This window comes from Castor canadensis, chromosome 5 (genome assembly GCF_047511655.1).
Source record: "Castor canadensis chromosome 5, mCasCan1.hap1v2, whole genome shotgun sequence".
Taxonomy (NCBI): domain Eukaryota; kingdom Metazoa; phylum Chordata; class Mammalia; order Rodentia; family Castoridae; genus Castor; species Castor canadensis.
Genome location: NC_133390.1, coordinates 137,173,177 through 137,194,991, shown reverse-complemented (window position 1 = coordinate 137,194,991; position 21,815 = coordinate 137,173,177). Strand labels below are relative to the sequence as shown.

The following is a 21,815-nucleotide window of genomic DNA, read 5'->3' as shown; positions in this document are numbered from 1 at the left end:
TCAACTAATTTTTTAAAAAGAGGAGATTTTTTTTCAGGTCAGAAGACTTACAGAGGATGTGTTTTTAATTAAAACCTGGGCAAAAAATTGGGTTTACTGTGCATGATTGTGATGTCTGATCATTCTCCTGAGACACCCACCATCACTGGTACTGATCTCCAACTCTTGACACCCTGGGGCCACTTTGTGGATTTAGCAGTTAGAAAGGTGATTTCTGAGGCCTGGCAGCTGTTGGAATTAAAGCTATTGTGTGGGAAACAAAAGCCATTCTGTTCTGTTCCCCAGCCACCTTTGTATCCTTGATACTAGAGCTGTTTCATAAGTGAGGTATAATTCTGTACCAGAGAATTTCATTACTGCCCTGTTTCAACACTAGCTTACACTTCCTATAGCAGAGGGGAATATCTGAGCATACCTGCTTGTTGTGGAAGGAAGCTTGCTTTCTGACCTCTGTTAAGATGCATGCATTTTAAATTTGCTAATTAGACTTGCAATCAGATGCCATCATAACAACACGCTTCCTACCTTCCTTACTCTGAACCACCAAAGTCAAGGCTGATGGCTAGGGTGGATTTGCTGTCAGTCTGCTTGTCTTGGAAACTAAGTAGAGGACAAGTACACTGGGGGCCCCACATGGAACAATATGAACTAGATTTCTTCCACAAAGAAATCTAGATCCTCATTGATCTGTCCTAGAAATTCTTGTAGAGACTATCAAAACTGACATTTATTTGAAAAACATGGACTTTTTCACCCAAACACATATTATTTTCACTTAGAAAGTATATTAATCTGGGAAGTTTTCAGTTACATACAAAAGAAACAAACGAGCCTAAATATTCAAGGAAACACAGTGGGCTTCATCATTCATCCTTTCCTTGGACTGTACTTGTTGCTGCATGATGTTAAGTTTCCTCCCATTGGAGGTGAGTGTATTTCCCCACCTCATAGATGTCGGGCTCCTCCACATGATTTGTTTTGGCCAGGCATAAGAAGCATCACTTGTTTTCATCTACCTGTCTCACACTTCTACCATTGCCATAAGAATAACATGCCTCGCTTTTCTGTCATCAAAATAAGAGAAATGTGAGGCAGACCTGGAATCTGCAGGTTGAAGCCACATGCAGCTGAATCCAGCCTAGGTCAGTTCACTTCCACCTGACTCAGTTTCATAAGCGAGAATAAGAACAATCATTTTAAGCCAATACATTTTGGAGTGGTTTGTTACACAGCACTATGGTGGCAACGTCTGACTGATAAGTAATGCTTATATAACTGAAGAGTCCAAAGTTTACATGGGCTTCAGTTAGGATTTGAAAGGAATTCCTGTCCTATTTCTCTATGATTCTCTTGGGGATTTCAACCTAGGATGGTTTCTTTCTTGGTGACAGGGTAACTGTAGCCATTTCAGTCTTTACATCTATACCTCATGCCATCCAGAAAGCAAGAAGGCTTGTCTTCTCCAATGATCAGACAAAAGTCCTGGGCTTCATTCTGATTAGGCTAACAGGTCACATGTCCATCCTGGGCCAATTATTGAGCAAGGAGAGTAAGATCATATGATTTGACTTATGTCAATAACAGTCACCTCTTGAAGATAAAAGTGGATCTAATTCTTCCAGAATCCATGGTGTCCCAAATTAAAGGTGGGAATGGAGAATGAAGCAGATGTTAAGAGGTACATGTTAAGATGTTATGGACAGAGTCTAAAGTCTCCAAACTTTGTTTTAAATGCCTGTTTATACATTATTTGGCTCAAGACATTTTTCTACCTGCATGTTGCTAGGCTATCTAGAGCTCTCCATCTTAGATGTAACCTGGTAAATAACAAAGCCTAAGGCCATACCCAAACCACCTAAGGCATTAGAACATGGGTGGGAACCAGTTTAAAATAAGACTTTAATATTAGCCTCCTTGACTCCCTACTTCTAGAACTTCAGAATTTTAAGAAAATGTAAAGTAGGTTAGACCTACTAGAATGTGGAGGGTCTGATCAAGAGGCTGTATCAAAAATTTAATGGAGCAGAGTGTGATATAAGGGCCATTCCATTGACATTGGCCTCCATTGTTTCTGATGAGAAGTCAGTTATAGTTTTGTTATTGTCCAGACACACATTAAGCTCTAAATAAAATATGTGTTGAACTAAATATAGAACCAAGATCTTTCAGCATGTAGCCTAACATTCTTTCAAAAATACTCTTCTGCCCTGCCCCCCTCCTTTACCTTTTTGTAAAACCCTCCTTCGTCATTGAATGCTCCCACTGCAAGAAAGTAAATCACCTGAACTGACCTGGTCATTTTTGCAAACCTGGACATTAAAGGGATTATTAAAGTTACTATCTGTGCACCTAAGAGTCTTCCCTGACCTCAGGTATCTGAAGGATTGAACAGCCCTTATCATTCAACACGTTTTTGTCACTCAGCAAAATTTGTCTTTCAACAAATTTTAGTGAGCACCTGCTGTCCACAAGATACTGTGTAAAATAGTGTGAGGGATACACCAATGACTAAGAGGTAATACTTGTCTTCAAGTACCCAACTAGCATAATTTTCACTCAAAAGTTTTTTTTTTTTTTTAAATTAAATTTTATTTAATTATTATAAGGTTTTTTTCATGTCTAGTTACAAGGATCTTGTTTTTTTTTTTTTTTCATTTTTCTTTTACTATTCATATGTGCATACAAGGCTTGGTTCATTTCTCCCCCCTGCCCCCACCCCCTCCCTTACCACCCACTCCACCCCCTCCCGCTCCCCCCCCTCAATACCCAGCAGAAACTATTTTGCCCTTATCTCTAATTTTGTTGTAGAGAGAGTATAAGCAATAATAGGAAGGAACAAGGGGTTTTGCTGGTTGAGATAAGGATAGCTATACAGGGAGTTGACTCACATTGATTTCCTGTGCGTGGGTGTTACCTTCTAGGTTAATTCTTTTTGATCTAACCTTTTCTCTAGTTCCTGGTCCCCTTTTCCTATTGGCCTCAGTTGCTTTAAGGTATCTGCTTTAGTTTCTCTGCATTAAGGGCAACAAATGCTAGCTAGTTTTTTAGGTGTCTTACCTATCCTCACCCCTCCCTTATGTGCTCTCGCTTTATCATGTGCTCATAGTCCAATCCCCTTGTTGTGTTTGCCCTTGATCTAATGTCCACATATGAGGGAGAACATACGATTTTTGGTCTTTTGGGCCAGGCTAACCTCACTCAGAATGATGTTCTCCAATTCCATCCATTTACCAGCGAATGATAACATTTCGTTCTTCTTCATGGCTGCATAAAATTCCATTGTGTATAGATACCACATTTTCTTAATCCATTCGTCAGTGGTGGGGCATCTTGGCTGTTTCCATAACTTGGCTATTGTGAATAGTGCCGCAATAAACATGGATGTGCAGGTGCCTCTGGAGTAACAGTATTTTGGGTATATCCCCAAGAGTGGTATTGCTGGATCAAATGGTAGATCGATGTCCAGCTTTTTAAGTAGCCTCCAAATTTTTTTCCAGAGTGGTTGTACTAGTCTACATTCCCACCAACAGTGTAAGAGGGTTCCTTTTTCCCCGCATCCTCGCCAACACCTGTTGTTGGTGGTGTTGCTGATGATGGCTGTTCTAACAGGGGTGAGGTGGAATCTTAGTGTGGTTTTAATTTGCATTTCCTTTATTGCTAGAGATGGTGAGCATTTTTTCATGTGTTTTCTGGCCATTTGAATTTCTTCTTTTGAGAAAGTTCTGTTTAGTTCACATGCCCATTTCTTTATTGGTTCATTAGTTTTGGGAGAATTTAGTTTTTTAAGTTCCCTGTATATTCTGGTTATCAGTCCTTTGTCTGATGTATAGTTGGCAAATATTTTCTCCCACTCTGTGGGTGTTCTCTTCAGTTTAGAGACCATTTCTTTGGATGAACAGAAGCTTTTTAGTTTTATGAGGTCCCATTTATCTATGCTATCTCTTAGTTGCTGTGCTGCTGGGGTTTCATTGAGAAAGTTCTTACCTATACCTACTAACTCCAGAGTATTTCCTACTCTTTCTTGTATCAACTTAAGAGTTTGGGGTCTGATATTAAGATCCTTGATCCATTTTGAGTTAATCTTGGTATAGGGTGATATACATGGATCTAGTTTCAGTTTTTTGCAGACTGCTAACCAGTTTTCCCAGCAGTTTTTGTTGAAGAGGCTGCTATTTCTCCATCGTATATTTTTAGCTCCTTTGTCAAAGATAAGTTGCTCATAGTTGTGTGGCTTCATATCTGGATCCTCTATTCTGTTCCACTGGTCTTCATGTCTGTTTTTGTGCCAGTACCATGCTGTTTTTATTGTTGTTGCTTTGTAATATAGTTTGAAGTCAGGTATTGTGATACTTCCTGCATTGTTCTTTTGACTGAGTATTGCCTTGGCTATTCGTGGCCTCTTGTGTTTCCATATAAATTTCACAGTAGATTTTTCAATCTCTTTAATGAATGTCATTGGAATTTTGATGGGAATTGCATTAAACATGTAGATTACTTTGGGGAGTATCGACATTTTTACTATGTTGATTCTACCAATCCATGAGCATGGGAGATCTCTCCACTTTCTATAGTCTTCCTCAATCTCTTTCTTCAGAAGTGTATAGTTTTCCTTGTAGAGGTCTTTCACATCTTTTGTTAGGTTTACACCTAGGTATTTGATTTTTTTTGAGGCTATTGTAAATGGAATTGTTTTCATATATTCTTTTTCCGTTTGCTCATTGTTAGTGTATAGAAATGCTAATGATTTTTCTATGTTGATTTTATATCCTGCTACCTTGCTATAGCTATTGATGATGTCTAGAAGCTTCTGAGTAGAGTTTTTTGGGTCTTTAAGGTATAGGATCATGTCATCTGCAAATAGGGATATTTTGACAGTTTCTTTACCTATTTGTATTCCTTTTATTCCTTCTTCTTGCCTAATTGCTCTGGCTAGGAATTCCAGTACTATGTTGAATAGGAGTGGAGATAGTGGGCATCCTTGTCTGGTTCCTGATTTTAGAGGGAATGGTTTCAGTTTTCTCCATTCAGTATAATGCTGACTGTAGGTTTGTCATATATAGCTTTTATAATGTTGAGGAACTTTCCTTCTATTCCTAGTTTTCTTAGAGCTTTTATCATGAAATGATGTTGGATCTTATCAAAGGCTTTTTCTGCATCTATTGAGATGATCAAGTGGTTTTTGTCTTTGCTTCTGTTAATGTGGTTTATTATGTTTATTGATTTTCGTATGTTGAACCACCCTTGCATCCCTGGGATGAAGCCTACCTGGTCGTGGTGAATAATCTTTTTGATGTGTTGCTGAATTCGATTTGCCATTATTTTGTTGAGGAATTTTGCATCAATGTTCATTAAGGAGATTGGCCTATAGTTCTCCTTTTTGGAGGTGTCTTTGCCTGGTTTTGGGATAAGTGTAATACTGGCTTCATAAAATGTGTTTGGCAGTTTTCCTTCCCTTTCTATTTCATGGAACAGTTTAAGGAGGGTTGGTATCAGTTCTTCTTTAAAGGTCTGATAGAATTCAGCAGAGAATCCATCAGGTCCTGGACTTTTCTTTTTGGGGAGACTCTTGATTGCTGCTTCAATTTCATTTTGTGTTATAGGTCTATTCAGGTGATTAATTTCCTCTTGGTTCAGTTTTGGATGATCATATGTATCTAGAAATCTGTCCATTTCTTTGAGATTTTCAAATTTATTTGAATATAGGTTCTCAAAGTAGTCTCTGATGATTTCCTGGACTTCCATGGTGTTTGTTGTTATCTCCCCTTTTGCATTCCTAATTCTACTAATTTGGGTTTTTTCTCTCCTCATTTTAGTCAGGTTTGCCAGGGGTCTATCGATCTTGTTTATTTTTTCAAAGAACCAACTTTTTGTTTCATTAATTCTTTGTATGGTTTTTTTGGTTTCTATTTCGTTGATTTCAGCTCTTATTTTTATTATTTCTCTCCTCCTATTTGTTTTGGGATTTGCTTGTTCTTGTTTTTCTAGGAGTTTGAGATGTATCATTAGGTCATTGATTTGGGATCTTTCAATCTTTTTAATATATGCACTCATGGCTATAAACTTTCCTCTCAAGACTGCCTTAGCTGTGTCCCATAGGTTCCGGTAGGTTGTGTTTTCATTTTCATTGACTTCTAGGAACTTTTTAATTTCCTCTTTTATTGCATCGGTGATCCATTCTTCATTAAGTAATGAGTTAGTTTCCAGCTGTTTGCATGTTTTTTGTCTTTACTTTTGTTGTTGAGTTCTACTTTTACTGCATTGTGGTCAGATAGTATGCACGGTATTATTTCTATTTTCTTATATTTGCTGAGGCTTGCTTTGTGCCCTAGGATATGATCTATTTTGGAGAAGGTTCCATGGGCTGCTGAGAAGAATGTATATTGTGTAGAAGTTGGATGAAATGTTCTGTAGACATCCAATAGGTCCACTTGATCTATTGCATATTTTAGATCTTGGATTTCTTTATTGAGTTTTTGTTTGGATGACCTATCTATTGATGATAATGGAGTGTTAAAGTCTCCCACAACCACTGTGTTGGCGTTTATATATGCTTTTAGGTCTTTCAGGGTATGTTTGATGAAATTGGGTGTGTTGACATTGGGTGCATACAGATTGATGATTATTATTTCCTGTTGGTCTATTTCCCCTTTTATTAGTATGTAATGTCCTTCTTTATCTCATTTGATCAATGTAGGTTTGAAGTCTACTTTGTCAGAGATAAGTATTGCTACTCCTGCTTGTTTTCGGGGGCCATTGGCTTGGTAAATCTTCTTCCAGCCTTTCATCCTAAGCATATGCTTATTTCTGTCGGTGAGATGAGTCTCCTGTAAGCAACAAATTGTTGGATCTTCTTTTTTAATCCATTTTGTCAAACGGTGTCTTTTGATGGGTGAATTAAGTCCATTAACATTAAGTGTTAGTACTGATAGGTATGTGGTGATTCCTGCCATTTAGTTATCTTAGTTGTTTGAAGGTTTGATTGTGTGTACCTAACTTGATGTTACTCTCTACTGTCTTGCTTTTTCTTATCCTGTGGTTTGGTGCTGCCTGCCTTTTCATGGTTAAGTTGGGTGTCACTTTCTGTGTGCAGGATCCCTTGCAGAATCTTTTGTAATGGTGGCTTTGTGGTCACATATTGTTTTAGTTTCTGCTTATCATGGAAGACTTTTATTGCTCCATCTATTTTGAATGATAGCTTTGCTGGGTAGAGTATCCTGGGGTTGAAGTTATTTTCATTCAGGGCCCGGAAGATCTCACCCCACGCTCTTCTTGCTTTTAATGTTTCTGTTGAGAAGTCTGCTGTTATTTTGATGGGTTTACCTTTGTATGTTACTTGTTTTTTCTCTCTTTCAGCCTTCAATATTCTTTCCTTAGTTTCTGAACTTGTTGTTTTAATGATGATATGTCGTGGAGTAGTTCTATTTTGATCTGGTCTGTTTGGTGTCCTGGAGGCCTCTTGCATTTGTATGGGAATATCTTTCTCTAGATTTGGGAAATTTTCCATTATTATTTTGTTGAATATATTACGCATTCCCTTCGCTTGCACATCTTCTCCTTCTTCAATGCCCATGATTCTCAAGTTTGGTCTTTTGATGGAGTCAGTGAGTTCTTGCATTTTCTTTTCACAGGTCTTGAGTTGTTTAATTAGTAGTTGTTCAGTTTTTCCTTTAATTACCATTTCATCTTCAAGTTCTGAGATTCTGTCTTCTGTTTGTTCTATTCTGCTGGATTGGCTTTCCGTTTTGTTTTGCAGTTCTGTTTCGTTCTTTTTTCTGAGGTTTTTCCATATCCTGGCTGTTTTCTTCTTTATTGTTGTCTATTTTTGTCCTGAGTTCATTTATCTGTTTATTCATCATGTTCTCTGTTTCCCTTTGGTGTTTATACAGTGCTTCTATGGTTTCCTTTATTTCTTCTTTTGCTTTTTCAAATTCTCTATTTTTATTGTCTTCGAATTTCTTGAGTGTCTCCTGTACATTTTGGTTGAGCCTATCCAGTATCATCTCTATAAAATTCTCATTGAGTACTTGTAGTATGTCTTCTTTTAAATTATTCTTGTGGGCTTCATTGGGTCCTTTGGCATAGTTTATCTTCATTTTGTTGGAGTCTGGATCTGAGTTTCTGTTCTCTTCATTCCCCTCTGGTTCCTGTACTAATTTTTTGCTGTGGGGAAACTGGTTTCCTTGTTTTTTCTGTCTTCCTGTCATTGTCCTTGGTGTTGTTACTGTCCCTGTACTGTGTGTAATTAAGTATTTTCTAGCTTGTAATAATAACAATGGTAATATTGAGAATGGAAGAGTGAGCTGAGATGGAAAGCAAGAAGTTAAAGAAAAGGGGAAAACAAATACACAGATAAGAGGGAGAAAGCAGAACAAGGTTTCAGACAAGAAAGTTTCAAAGGTATAAACAGGGAGTGTTAGTGTACTAATCGACAGTAAGCTGAACAGACAATAAAGAGACAGAGAGAGGATTGAAAATCAAAGATAAAAAAATAAAAAATAAGTATATGAAAGTAATATCTATTTATAAAAATGAATTAAAATAAAATGGAAAATAGAAAATTAAAAAAAAAAAACACCAAAAAACTTCCAAGTTTATATGCAATGCAATTTCAGTCTTAATAATTTGGATGTCCGTCTCAATCTCCAGTCCTGGAGTTGGTGCCTCAGATGTTGTTCTGTAGTTGTCTCATCAAAGGGGATGCATAAAGTAGAACAAAACTACACTCACACACACACAGAAGAAAAAAAAAAAAAAAAAGCCCCACCATGTATCCCCAGTTCAAATGCAATACAGTTTCAGTAAGTTTTTCAGGTTGCAGGTGTAATTCGGTTGTTCTCTCATCAAAGGTAGGGAGAAAAAGAAAAAAAAGCGTCCGGAGGCAGTTCTGAGAGTGGTATCTGCAACTGTGGCTTGCCTGCCTGCTGCTCTCAGCCTGTAGCTGGCGGCGTTATTTATGCAGATCTCTGGGGTGAGCTTAGCACTCACCTGGTCCCACAGGCTTTGTTTGCTCAGAGTTCTCCTGTGCGGGGCCTCTGCTACAGGCTTTCCCCTTTCCAAGCACTGGGAAAGGTGACACTGCCCCGCGTTGTCAGGCCTGTGTGTTTATTTACAGTTCACGTGGGAAGTGGGTCTTCCCTCCTCTCACAAGCTTCCCCACTCCTAGTTGCTGGGCACGCCCCGCTCCCGCCAGAGCCTCTCCGGCCCGCCCGGCTCGTTTATTTACAGTCCCGGGAAGGGTTCCCTTCCCCCAATCTTCAGCGCTCAGGGCGCCCCACCCTCTTTCCAGCGTGTCTTAACTGTTCTTATTGCTTAGTACTCAGTTTCTCTTTTTTTCCCGGGTGGAGGTCAGTCTGTCCAGGGGGCTATGCTGCTCTGGCCCAGGCTTGTCTGTGGGGCTACCGCGGTACCGCGAAGCTCACCTGGTCCGCCTCTTCCCAAGCCGTATGGGCGCCGGCCACTGGCGGCCCCGGGGGCCTCCTCGGTTCTCCGTTTAACGTGAAGTGGAGATTCTCTGCGCTGGCTGGAGATGTGGAGGGGTCAAAGTTATGCCTTTTCTCTTTGATTATGCCTGCAAAGTGTGTTTCCAGCGTCTCTCCAAGATTTCACTATAGGAGGGTCGCTTTCTGCTTCCTACCTCTAGCCGCCATCTTGGAATTCCCCTCACTCAAAAGTTTTGAGAAACTTGGGAAATAAGAAAAGACTCAGGACCTGTCATGGAACTACAATTCTCAGGTGGCAGCTTGGCTACTTGTAGGATTATTTACCTTGCCAACTCTAATCATTAAGTACTTTTGGGTCTATATGAAATATCTCTCAACAATAAATTAAAAACATCCTAATCAAACATTTTTGTGACCCAGCCTAGATGTTAGTCATAATACAATATTGTTAAATTAATTTTGTGTGTATGTGTAGCATTAAGGATTGAACCCAGGACCTTACCCATGCTAGGCAAGTGCTCTACCTCTGAGCTACATCCCCAGCCCTTACACTAATTTCTTAGAAATACCTTCCCATGCACTTTACTGTGTCTGTAGCATGGGCATTATTAGATTTGATTTATAAGTATTGTCCTGGTTAAATAATTCCACATAGTTATTAATCTGGAGGTACTGACTCGGCTACATTTTCCTCAAGTTTCTTCTCTTTGTATGTTTTTTTTTTTTTTCCCCAGCCGGGTTATGCCTTAAACCATACAAACAGGAAACTAACCTTGGAACCTAAAATAACTGTCAATGCCAGGATTGTTGTGGTTGGTGCATCCAGTGTTGGAATTTCCTTCCTAGAGACATTGGTATTTTGGTAAGTTGTTTCACTTCATTTATTTTGTTGTTCATTTATTTTTAATAATAAAAATTCTCTTCCTACATCTGAAGAGAATCCCTTGAGAAACAGACTGAGTTTGTTTGCCACCTCACACACCCTGCCTATATGAATTAATTAATCTGTGGAATATTCTAGATGGAGGGAAAGTAAACCATATACCACCAAGCTAAACCTGGCTTGTCACCTGCTTCTTTGCTTCTTTGCTTCTTTTCTTTTTTGGAAAATAGACACATTCACTTCATGTTGTCTGTTGCTACCATGGCAGATTTGAGTAGCTATGACAGAGATCATCTGACTTACAGTGCCTCAAATTGGTACTATCCAGAAAAACTTTGCTAGTCCTATTCTATACTTGTATTTCCCTTATTGAATGAAAACCTCTCATTTTTGCCAAATCATTTGCTCAGGAAAATATGAAAAACTTCACCTACCATTACAAACTACGGGTTCTCATAGGTAAGTGGGAAATGGGAAGATGCAACTCACCTGACTCCTCTGGAGGCCAACAAAGTTACCTGGCTAAGGAAGTGGGGCTTTGAGGGGTTATTTAAAGAAAAGGAAAGAGGAAATGGCTCCTGAAAAGTGTGTATGCCTGGTTAAAATGGGAACAAGGTAACCTCATGGTGACTTTGCTCATTTGACATAACATTAACCAGAAAAAGAAAAAAAACTGATTTTTTTTCACTTTTTTAGCCAATTTGTTCAGTTCTCCAGAACATAACGTTACTTAACCAGAAATAAATTACATGTCATTATTGAAGTTAGCAAGGGCTCATGTGCTTAAATACTGTGGTCATTTTGTAGCAATAATTCACTACAAGAATGAAATAATGAGCAGCACCATGGAATGTTCATTTCCCTGTGTGTGTGCCACACTGTAGTTTGAGTGCCTACTGGTTCTGATGGATCTCTTCATCTGAGACTTGGGAACAGCAAGTTTTATACAACCACTTTATAATGATGGATAGGAGGGTGGAGTTGTAAAACTATAGAAGTCAAGAAATGATCATAAACAGGTCTTAAATCTTAATCTGGCTGTACACAGTCATAGAATTTTGTTTAAAATGATTATATCAAGATATATATATGTAATTTTCTTTTTTTGTGGCATTGACTTAGATTTAATAAACAAATATAAATTTTGATATAAGTACTGGGTTGATTAAATTCCCCAATCAGACAGACCTTTTTAAAAAAGCATTCTAAAGTACTCATAATTCTCTATCATCATTACACAGATTATGTACACTAAAAATAGACTGGTATCAGTTTACGGATCTCTAATCCTTAAGAGAGGAAATAGTTTTCTCATTATTTTCTCTTAATTATTTTAAATTAGCAATTGCCATAGTAACATACTGCAAATTTTACTTTACCAGTTAAAACTGCCAATAGAACTAAATTTTATACATGACTCGAGCTAGAATAAAATTGAAGAAATACATTTTTCACCAAACACTATCCACCAATGAAGATTAAATTCAAATTTTGGAAACAAGATTTAGGAAAAAATGGTCCTCCTCATACTCTTGAGCTAAATCATCAGACTCAGCAGGTGCTCCATTGTTCCTGGGAAGTCCATATGAGGTCTAGTGCAATAGACCTTCTTCTTCTAGAAGATGTGGCAATCCTGTGATCTGGTGACATAACAGACACTTTGTTCTTATTTCCATGTATCAGTTACAAAGCATATTTAGTCTTCTCTTCAAAGGACACCAAAAGTAGTCCTTGCATAAACTCCCTGCCCTTATTGTATCCATTCTTCCCCAAGTGGTAAGATTCTTCCCAGACAGCTGAAGGGCTTTGCCCAGAGTCAGAGCCCAGTAACTAGGATGTCAACTCCATGCCAGGAGGGAATGTGAAGGGTGGGATTGGAGATTTCTTTTTTCTTTTTTTGAGGGGGAATTTCTTTTTTAGAGGAGGGTTCTCACTATATTGACCAGTCTGTCCTTGACCTTATGAGCTTCCTCCCTTCCCTCAGCCTCCCAAGTGTCAGGGATTATAGGCATGAACCACCATGTCCAGCATGTGATTTTTAAAAAGTACAATATTCTGTTTGATCCTTAGCTGTCACCATTCACAGTTACATCTGCAGGGACACATCTTCTTGTGTTTGGTTTCTGGCCTATTAGTTGGCCCTTAGCATGTCCTTACTATGGCATGGCCTCTCAGGCCTCCAGTGCCTATTGACATGTGGCAAGCATTTCCCTAGAGTCACACACCAGCATCCCAATGCTCTCCTTCCCTCTGTGCCTGGCCCTGGCCCTGCTACACTTGGTCAAGGACCCTGCTCTCAGGTCTTTTTGAAGTCTCCATCAGCTCTGGGAAGGCCTCTGACTGCTGGCTGAGGAGAATGGCAGGGGTGCAGGGTCATTCAGGATAGGGACAGTTTGATATGTCTTCTGAGGGTACTGTGGGGAAATGACCTAGAAGAGAGCCAAGGGGGGGCCAGGTGGTCTCTGCCTACCCAGGTGTCCCAGTCTTCTTTCCTATCATGAAAACCCCTGCCAGGGCTCCAGCCTCCATGATGAAAATCAGGAGTTGAGCAGGGGAAGAACAATGCAGTCCTCTTAGAGTAGGGACACAGAGGAGAAAACACTGATTCTCATGGTGTAGAAGACAGTGAATTGGATGGGAAGACGAATCTTAAGACATTTTCCGGTGGATAATAGGTGTACTTCATGATATCCAAAACATTCAAGTGATGGACCTGATTTATTTTAAAATTGCAGTTCTTACAGTTAATGGACTGTGTACATTTATTTGCCTTGGCTCTTTGGGGCAGAAAGTTCTTGGCTTGAGCAGTCTAGTTGCTACATATACATGATTCTTCTCAGCACTTCTTTTAATAAGACTTCTTTAAAATTTCAACCACTGGAGAAAACAGAAAGACTTGGTCTTGGCTGTAAGTCCACTTTTGCTGCCAACCAGTGCTAAAGCATCTGGCTCTAAGGGTGACCCTGTCCTCCTCATCTGTGCGGACAGATGGTCACAGCATGGGACCCAAGCATGCTATGACCCTACGAACTCAGCTAACCCTAGCAGAGTTCTAGAGTGACCTCCCTATTCTTGGGCCAGCAGCCTCATCCCAGATGAACTTATGTCACGCATCAAGGCAACACTAGTTCTAGAAGTAAAGCTCTTCAATGAAGTTTAAAAGCCCTTTCAAGGGACCAAGAGGCCTCTTCCCACAAAGCTTAGAAACTCAGATTTTTATCAGCTACTCTGTGTACCAAGTCTAGCCCTGCTGAACTCCTCAAATGTAATACTTCAAATATTGCAGGATTTCCACAAACATCCACCAAAATCATTTTTAAAAGAAATATGGAAATGCTATTACGCCCCCCCACACCCCGCACACACACAAAACCAAAACCAGAGGAACTAGGTCTGTGAGCTTCTGTGTTTGCATCTTGTTCACAGCATGTTCTGTCGACCAGCGGCATCAACCTCAACTGGAATTCACTGGAAATGTAGAACCTCAGGCTCTGCCCCCATGTCCCCAATTGATATGTATTCCCAGAATTATGCAGAACAGTCTTTTCACTGTCTGATGGGCACAAGTTCCCTGAGGTGAAGCAGTTTATTATTTTATTCCATCATGTATGTCTCTATGCTTTTATCTCTTACAGAATTTACTTCTAAGTATGGCACAATTCCTTTTATCCCATTATTTTTAAATCCTTCCTAATTCAATTATGATATAAAGAATCTCTTGAAGAGCGTGAAATTGCACTAGAAAAATGCACAAATAAGTTGTGAGATGACTGACTAGCAGCAACCTTAGGTGGTGTCCCCACGACCCTATGTGTAACTAGAGAAACATGTACTTTAATTCACAAGAAGCACTGGTGGGTGCTGTAAAGCACATGCTTCATCACGTTCCACTTTCACTACTGAGAAAAGTTGGCTAGAAAAATGGCCAAATAACCCCACCAAAGGATGAAACCCCAGTTTTTTTTCCTCAACCTAGATATAGATCCCTCATCTGGTTGAGCATATTGAGGTGAAGAAGAATAGCTTGGAAATGGCCGGGCATGTTTTCAGAGCTTCAATTGTGGCTGAATGACCATAGCTCCTATTTTCAGGCTGTGCAATTCCACACAATATCCGGCACAGCTGTGGGTGCTGGCAATAGCCAGACTAGTGCCAGTGCTTAATTAGGCTTTTTATCTTTACACTGGTCTAAGGACATCCAAAACCTTCAGTGTGGCCTGCTACTAATTAGGTGACTAATTAAATAGCGCTTCCTTACTGATCTAAGGGCTAACACCCTGTGAGCAGGTTGGTGATTGTGACTGTCCTGTCCTGTGGCTCTCTGCCATATGAATTGAAGGGCATGTGTTTTCCTGACTGCCCTATTCACACCAAGATGAAGCAGCATGGTAGCAAGGATGGTGGCATGCACACAGCCACCTCCTATGGAACCTGGGGACCAGGCAGCAACTCAAGGCATAGATCCAGAGGACAGGTTGTATCTTGCCATGTTGTGGTGTTGGCATCACAGTGGCATCACCAGGTACTGAGGCAGAGGCAGGTCTGGTGGCTTGAGTGGGGGAGGGGGCAGGAAGTAGGAGGATAGCATGCCTAGCCTAGAGGCTCAACCTCCCCCAAGCAGAATGACTTGACATTCTGCCCTCAGAAAATAATGACCTGGAACACCCCTGGTGTTGCTAATCACAATTAGGTTTCCTAATCTTAGTCCAATATTTAAATGTAATTAATGTTACATAAATGTATCTTTATTTTGCTCACATTATCCATTCTCTTTCAGAGTAAATTTACTTGTCTCCTAATACCTACTTTAGAGACTCCAGAACAGAAGAAAAGCAATCCTTTTCAAACCCTGTTAAACCTTTTTTGATGGGAGGTAAAGTTAGTTTATTGCCATTTTGTGGGTTCTTGGTGATTCTTTGGAGTTGAAGATATTAGGCAGGAAATGCATTCTTCGTGATCACACCAAGTGCAAACCAGGTACCTGAAACTGAGTAGTCTGCTTGGTCTGCTTAACCTTTGCTGTCTGCTATTAGATAATTTTCACATGATAAAGTGGTCTCTCTGAGGGTGAGGAAGCTGGGGTATTTACTTCACCAGTCCTTGTGCCAATTGTTGCTTTGTCAACCTGAACTGTTCTTTCAGCATGTTCCTCCAGCTCCGATGGCCAGAGAATGTTCTTTGGCAGAGAGAGGCCTGAGAGCATTAGTGGTAGAGAGCCATTTGCAGGTGACCAGGTGGGCCAAGGTGATGTGGGCAGACCCCACATAATTTGTTAGATCACCATTTCCAGCCCTCAGTTCCCTTATTTTGTTCTCTTCTTTTTTTTTTTTGTCAATATTCTTACAGTTGCCCTTTACCAAAGCTTGTGAGTATAGACCAAGGTGGTGGGAATATGAGGGTTAGATAAGAAGGCTGTGTTAAAAGACTTTTATGGCACTCTTGCTGCTTTAAAGAGAACCCCAGCTGTACCATGCCACCAGAAACCTTTTGGAAAAAAAAAAGGCCTTTGGGGCCCTTGTCTTAACAAATACAGTACTTTGTTTAAGACAGAGGTTAGATCAGTAGCTGATCTGCAGGCCAGCACCTTCAGCATTATGTGAACCTATTTGAGGTACAAATACTCAGGCCCTGCCCTGTAAGAATGAATCAGAAATCTGGAATGGAGCCCAGGGCGGGGTCTGTGTTTTCACAACCTTGCAGGGGGCATCTAAAAATTAATCAAGTCTGAAAACTGCTAAGTTGGGGTGTAGGAGAGAGTCAGTACTCTCAATGGCTGATGGAGCCTAGAATTCCCTAACACCTGTGAGCCTCAGTCACCTCACCTGTGCAATGGGGAAAGCACCCCAGAACCCATCCCTCCTCGTTTGCTGATCAAGTAGCATATGTAAAGCATCTATGGAAATGCCTAGCCCACAGCACTTGTTAGACTGTTGCTTCCCCACTAATTAAAGGTGTATGTCTAGATCCCTGCTGGGAGCTGACTGGGGACATGCTGTCTTCTCAGTGTGGAAGATGCCCTTTCTCCTAAAGATTAGAGGTGAGCCAGAGGTGTTTTCAGCCAGCAGCTACATCTGACTCCCTGTGAGACACTTGTTTGGAGTTTAGTTAAAATAGCCACCATCTCTGCTTTAACACCTGGAGGAACCAAGCAAACAGCCCAACGTTCTGTTGTTTCTATTAGAGAAAATTGGACCGGCGTACTTTCCTATTAGCTGTTCAAACCCAAACGGAGGGATGTCCTGATCCCTGATGGGCTATGGACCTTAATGATCATGAGGACCACAACTTGGTCTTTTCAGGGGCTCCAGCTGACCATCATTACCTTGTGGGCTACCAGTCTGTGTTTCTTAGGCCTTTTCCTGATAGCTGATTGCTTTGCAAACTTTAATGTTGACATACTCTAGGATCTTTATTCTGCCACTAATCTCAAGTTTATCATGTAAATTTTAGGAGGCTCTGACTGTACCTTCTACCACAATTCCAAGAATTCTGGTATATTTTAAAAAACAAAACAAAACAAAGGCAAGACAAAAAGTTCAGTCTCTTAAATATTGAATTGGATATGTTTCCTTCATAGAAACATGAAACCCTACCTTTGTTTCTTGAGCACCTCAAACCTGTGGCTCTTTCAATCTTCTATCCCTAGAATAGTGATTCTCAAAAGTATCATCCCTAGATCACTAGCATCAACACCACTTGAGAACTTGTTAGAAATATGAATTCTCAGGTTCCTCCCTACATCTACTGCAGACACTCTGGGAACTCCATGGAGTTCCTTTCCAAGGATCCCCTCTGACTTCTAAGTTAATACCATCTTGGTGCTGCCAGCTCTATTCTACTGTCCTCATCTTTCTTATGTGCAGCCTCACTCCCCAAAATACGAAGGACTGTACACACCCTCAGCTTTGTAGTCCCATTCCCTTTTTCAGTTCTGAATCTACCTGTCACTTTCTCTCTTCCCCACAGAGGAATGATTAACACACACCCATTGAGTTGTTTATCTTGATACAAAACAACTATGTACAAGTACACCGAAGGAATAAAGAGATGTCAAACTGGCTTCCTTGCTGCTTTTGATGTTAGGTGGAAATCTGGAGGGAAAATTTCTGAAATTTGCAGAAAGAGCCTTGCCTGAAAATACAGGCATGGGGGCCCTTCAGTAGAAGTAATAGGTGGTGTGTTAGTCATATTCCCAATTGTTTGACAAAATAACTTGAGAAAATCAATTTAGAAGGGGGAACAGTTTATTTTAACTCAGTTTCAGTCCATGGTCTCTTGGCCTCATTACTTTGAGCATATGGCCAGGCAGAACGTCATGGTAGGGAGCATGTGGTAAGGCAAAGCTGCTCACTTCATGGTGACCAGGAAGAAAAGAGAGAGAGAGTTTAAGGAATAGGGTCCCAATATCTTTAAGAACAGCCCCTCCCCCCAAGGACCTAATTTCCTTCCTTGCCCACCTCTTAAAGTTTCCTCCACCTCACAAAGTGCCACAATTTGGTGAAGAACCCTTAACCTATGGGCCTTAGGGGAACATTCAAGATCCAAACCATAACAGGTAGTCTTACTTTCTGGAGAATTAGAGTTCTGTGAGCCATTGTGTGAGACCCAGACTAGACCAGGCCATACACTGGGCACATGGCTCTGAAGACCACATTTATTTCTAGCTGGAATCCTTTGAAGATAATTCCTTTCAAAGAAATAATCCAATACTTACCAATATAGTAAGGCATTTGGTCTTGAAAAAGAAAACACTTTGAATTTCCCCTTTTATTTCAAGAACATATAGTAGACCAAAATGCTGTGAATCACATTCCTACACTTTAGGGTAATGTTAAGTAGTCTGTATAAGTAGCAGATTGTGAAAGTTCCAGACTCTATGATTCTCCATATATGAGGTACTTAGGCAGGGCTGGGAAGTTTGTAGAAATACAGTTTCTGAGACCCTTATTTCTAAGGTTACAATCTAAGGGCTGAGGTGGGTTCTAGTAATATGAATTTTTGACAGACTTCCCAGGTAATTCTGGCATGCAGCTGGCTTAGGAACCATTTATACAGACATTTCCTCAAAATTGGCAGTCTTATCAAAAGGAAACTATTTTCCCCCTATAATTGTTCAGTGTAGTGAACTGGTTTTATGGGCTTGTTTTCCAAGCCACATTTTCTAATTCTCAACAAATCATCTAACTTCTAAGTTACATCATTACTTTAGGGCTTACCAGGCCTAATTATTAAGTTATCATTAACATTATATAGATGAAGTCATTATCCCATGTTCTTGGTATTTACATACTAAATTGGACCTAGTAGAAAGCATGTCACAAGGCTTCATGTTTAAACTATCACCAATAAGAATGGAGGCCCAAGCATGAGGAAGCCTGCCCATCTGGTGTTAATAAAGCTTCCCTAATGGCCATCATTTGCCCAAAATATAACTTTTTTTCATTCTTCCCCACCAGAAGTGATGTCATCCGCTTTTGTTTTCCCATAATGCTTCGCTGCTACTTGGTCTTTTGGAACAGATCATTTTGTATATTGTTTTGCTATTTCTTGTATGTAAAGAGTTTATAACTTGTCTTTTATAGCTGACATCTTGGGATTCATGTCTTTTATGTCCCGTGTTTTTCTTCTAACAGTAGAAGTTCATAATAACTCCCAACCTTTAACCCCCCACCTATAGCATTTTATCATTAATTATGTGACATTATCTTACTTCTTTAAGACTAAATTAAAAACTGAGTTATTCTTTGACTAGTCAAATGTCCAGTCAGGTTAAATATCTACCTTGAGCAAGAATTTATTGTCATTTGGTAAAATATTTTTGTCACTATTTTGAATAATTCTAAAAGCAGAGGTATTGGTAAATTAAATTGAAAGACTTAGATTGATGTGAAGTAATTATTTTTTCTCTACATTATCTATTTATTCAAATAAAAGCATTAACAAAAGCAGTTAATTAAATGACTTGTTTTGACTGCCTTTGCCATGCCAAAAATGAATCAGTAAAAAATATAAAAAACAATGAGTAATTGCCTAGCAGATAGGCAGGTTTCTCCTGCCAAGAAGAACAAGCAACATGAAAAGTTTTATGTTTCTTTTTCATGTTCACAATAAATTGGCAATGTGACCCTCTTTATTTAAAGGATAAGGATGTTTAGACCTAATTTTGTAGCTGTCCTCCTGAAACATGGAATGAAACACAATACCTTTTACTTATTTCCCTGGATACTCTAATCCCTCCCTGCTTTACAAGTATCTTTGAGCTGTTCCTCCCTTTGTATCCACAGCAACATGAAATCCCCACTGGAATTATTTGCTTCGAAAATGCAGGTGCACTTGTTTAATGTTTCATTGGCTTGAGCACTTAACTTGAACTTTTTTTTTTTCACAATATGGTGACCTTTGATTTTGAAGCAGAGAGCTCACAATGATGTTAGATATTGTTTATATACATTAAGCCAACACCATTAGATCTGAGACTTGTGACTGCTATTTTTGCCATTTTGTGTAACGCTTGCTTAGAATCGAGATGTACCCTGTGACTGGCTGTTCTATCTGCAGGAACTTTTTGAATATTCATAGGTAAGCAAAGGTAAAGTCTTAAACGTTTCATCTCCATATTTAATCCTCAGAAGAGCTAGAATCAATTAAAATTGTATATTATAAACTTCATGATTTTGGACTAATACACTAAGTTATAGATTTAGGAAATCAAATATTTGTATATTGTTAAATCAGATTACAGAAAGAACTATCATAGCAAAAAATATGAGGTTGGATAAAAAAATTAAAATGCTGGTGATATTTTCATATAAAGGCATGAAAGGGTAAAGAACCTTCCATGAGTAACAAGAAGGTTGATGTTAAAAGAAGGCTGGGAGATTAGACTGGCTCCTGACTATAAGGACCTTATATAACATACTATGAATTTAAACTTAATATTTTGGTAATAAAAATAATTGACATCCATTGAAAATATACTATGCAGCAGGCAATATTCTAACCATTCTACAGGTACTATTTTTATTTAATATTCACAGCTCTCCTATAAGGCATTAGCCTCTATTATTCCCCATTTTGCTGGTGAAGAAACTGAGCCATAGCAAGGTTAAATAACTTTCCCAAGGTCAAAATGCTAGAAAGTGCTAGAGATGGGAGTCCATCTAAGACAGTTTGACTTCCAAGTCCATGATCTTGACCACTCTGCTTTACCATTACCAAGGGAGTGAGCAAAGATGAGAATTCCAAAACCAGAAACCACTGAAATATGATTTAATTTAAAAAGGGGTTGCCAGTGTTTCCGTGGAAGAGAGGCAAAAGAAAGAGACTTACGCCAGACAGACTAACCCTGAGACTGTTTCCCTGGCAAGATAATAAGCTGCAGCCATGTGTCATGGGAACTGAGACATGGACAAGGTCAAAGTGATTAGACATAGTAACCAATGTAGGAGTCTAAGATGGGCTTCTAAATTCCTAGCTTAAGAGGTGGCTAAGGCCATAGCTTTGACAGAGATAAAAGAGGAGTGCAATTGAGAATGCAAAGAGCTTTGCCTGCACACACATTGAATTTGGAAAGTTATTGGAACACCCCAGTTTGGACACATACTGATTTGGGGGTGACCCTGAAGCATTTATAGCTCAGGAGTAACATTATAGTATAGTACAGTACATTACAGAAAATATGAAGTCATGGTGATAGATGACATCACCCAAGGAAATAGGCTTGATACCTAGGAAGCTTGGTGAGAAATAGATGGAATAAGGAAAAGGATCTGGCTTCAAAAAAATAAAAAGTCATCAAAGAACCTTAAGATAGTATTGTCTCAAACAGCCTGTTCTACAGACTCAGCTCCTGAGGTGGGAGCCTCTTCCATGGTCCCAGCTGTCCCCATTTCCTGCATGCTATACTTCTTTAGGCTTAGGATCAGTGATGGCATCCCACTGTTATTAGTCTCTGCATAAATCTCCATCCCTTTTGGCTCCTGTAATCCTGCTAGCGCCTCTGCTTTCATTCAGTCAGAGCTTGTGGAGTCTGCCATCAATTTTTTGCCTGGATCCTGACTAATGAGGCTCTTCTCCCTTCCCCACTCTGCTCTTCCTTTGTGAGTCAATGTGAGTAGAGACTTCTAGTCGCTTCCCAGTATTCATTCTGCCTGTTGTCTTTGGTAATAGAGCTCTGGGCAATGTGGTTCTTTCAAAAAAAACCACTGTGCTTCTTTGAAAAACTATGTTTTCCAGCCTTCTTTGGTACTACAGGTGGCCATGTCACTGAGTTCTGGTAATTCAGGTGGAATTTTTAGAAAGGCTTTTTATTAGGCAGCCCTTCTGCTGTTAAGTAAGAGGGCATTGATTTGGACTAAACTCCTGCGCAGGACCAATAGTCTAAACTAACATGTTGTTTAATCACAGTAACTGAATTTTGGTTGGGTGCAGGAGGCCCTATAGCCTGTTGACTGGCTGATTGATGTTGCCAATTAAGTTGTTTTCTATGCCTC

General features: G+C 39.6%; 1 protein-coding gene across 4 annotated transcripts in view; it reads left to right on the top strand.

Annotated features, from left to right (window-relative positions):
* Positions 1-21,815, top strand: part of Cfap61 (cilia and flagella associated protein 61) — a 310,679-nt gene that overhangs the window by 165,949 nt on the left and 122,915 nt on the right. For all 4 annotated transcript variants that reach the window (XM_074074242.1, XM_074074241.1, XM_074074243.1 and 1 more), the window contains one exon: positions 10,175-10,302. In XM_074074242.1, the coding sequence (XP_073930343.1) occupies positions 10,175-10,302 (128 nt within the window). The remainder of the gene's footprint in view (positions 1-10,174; positions 10,303-21,815) is intronic.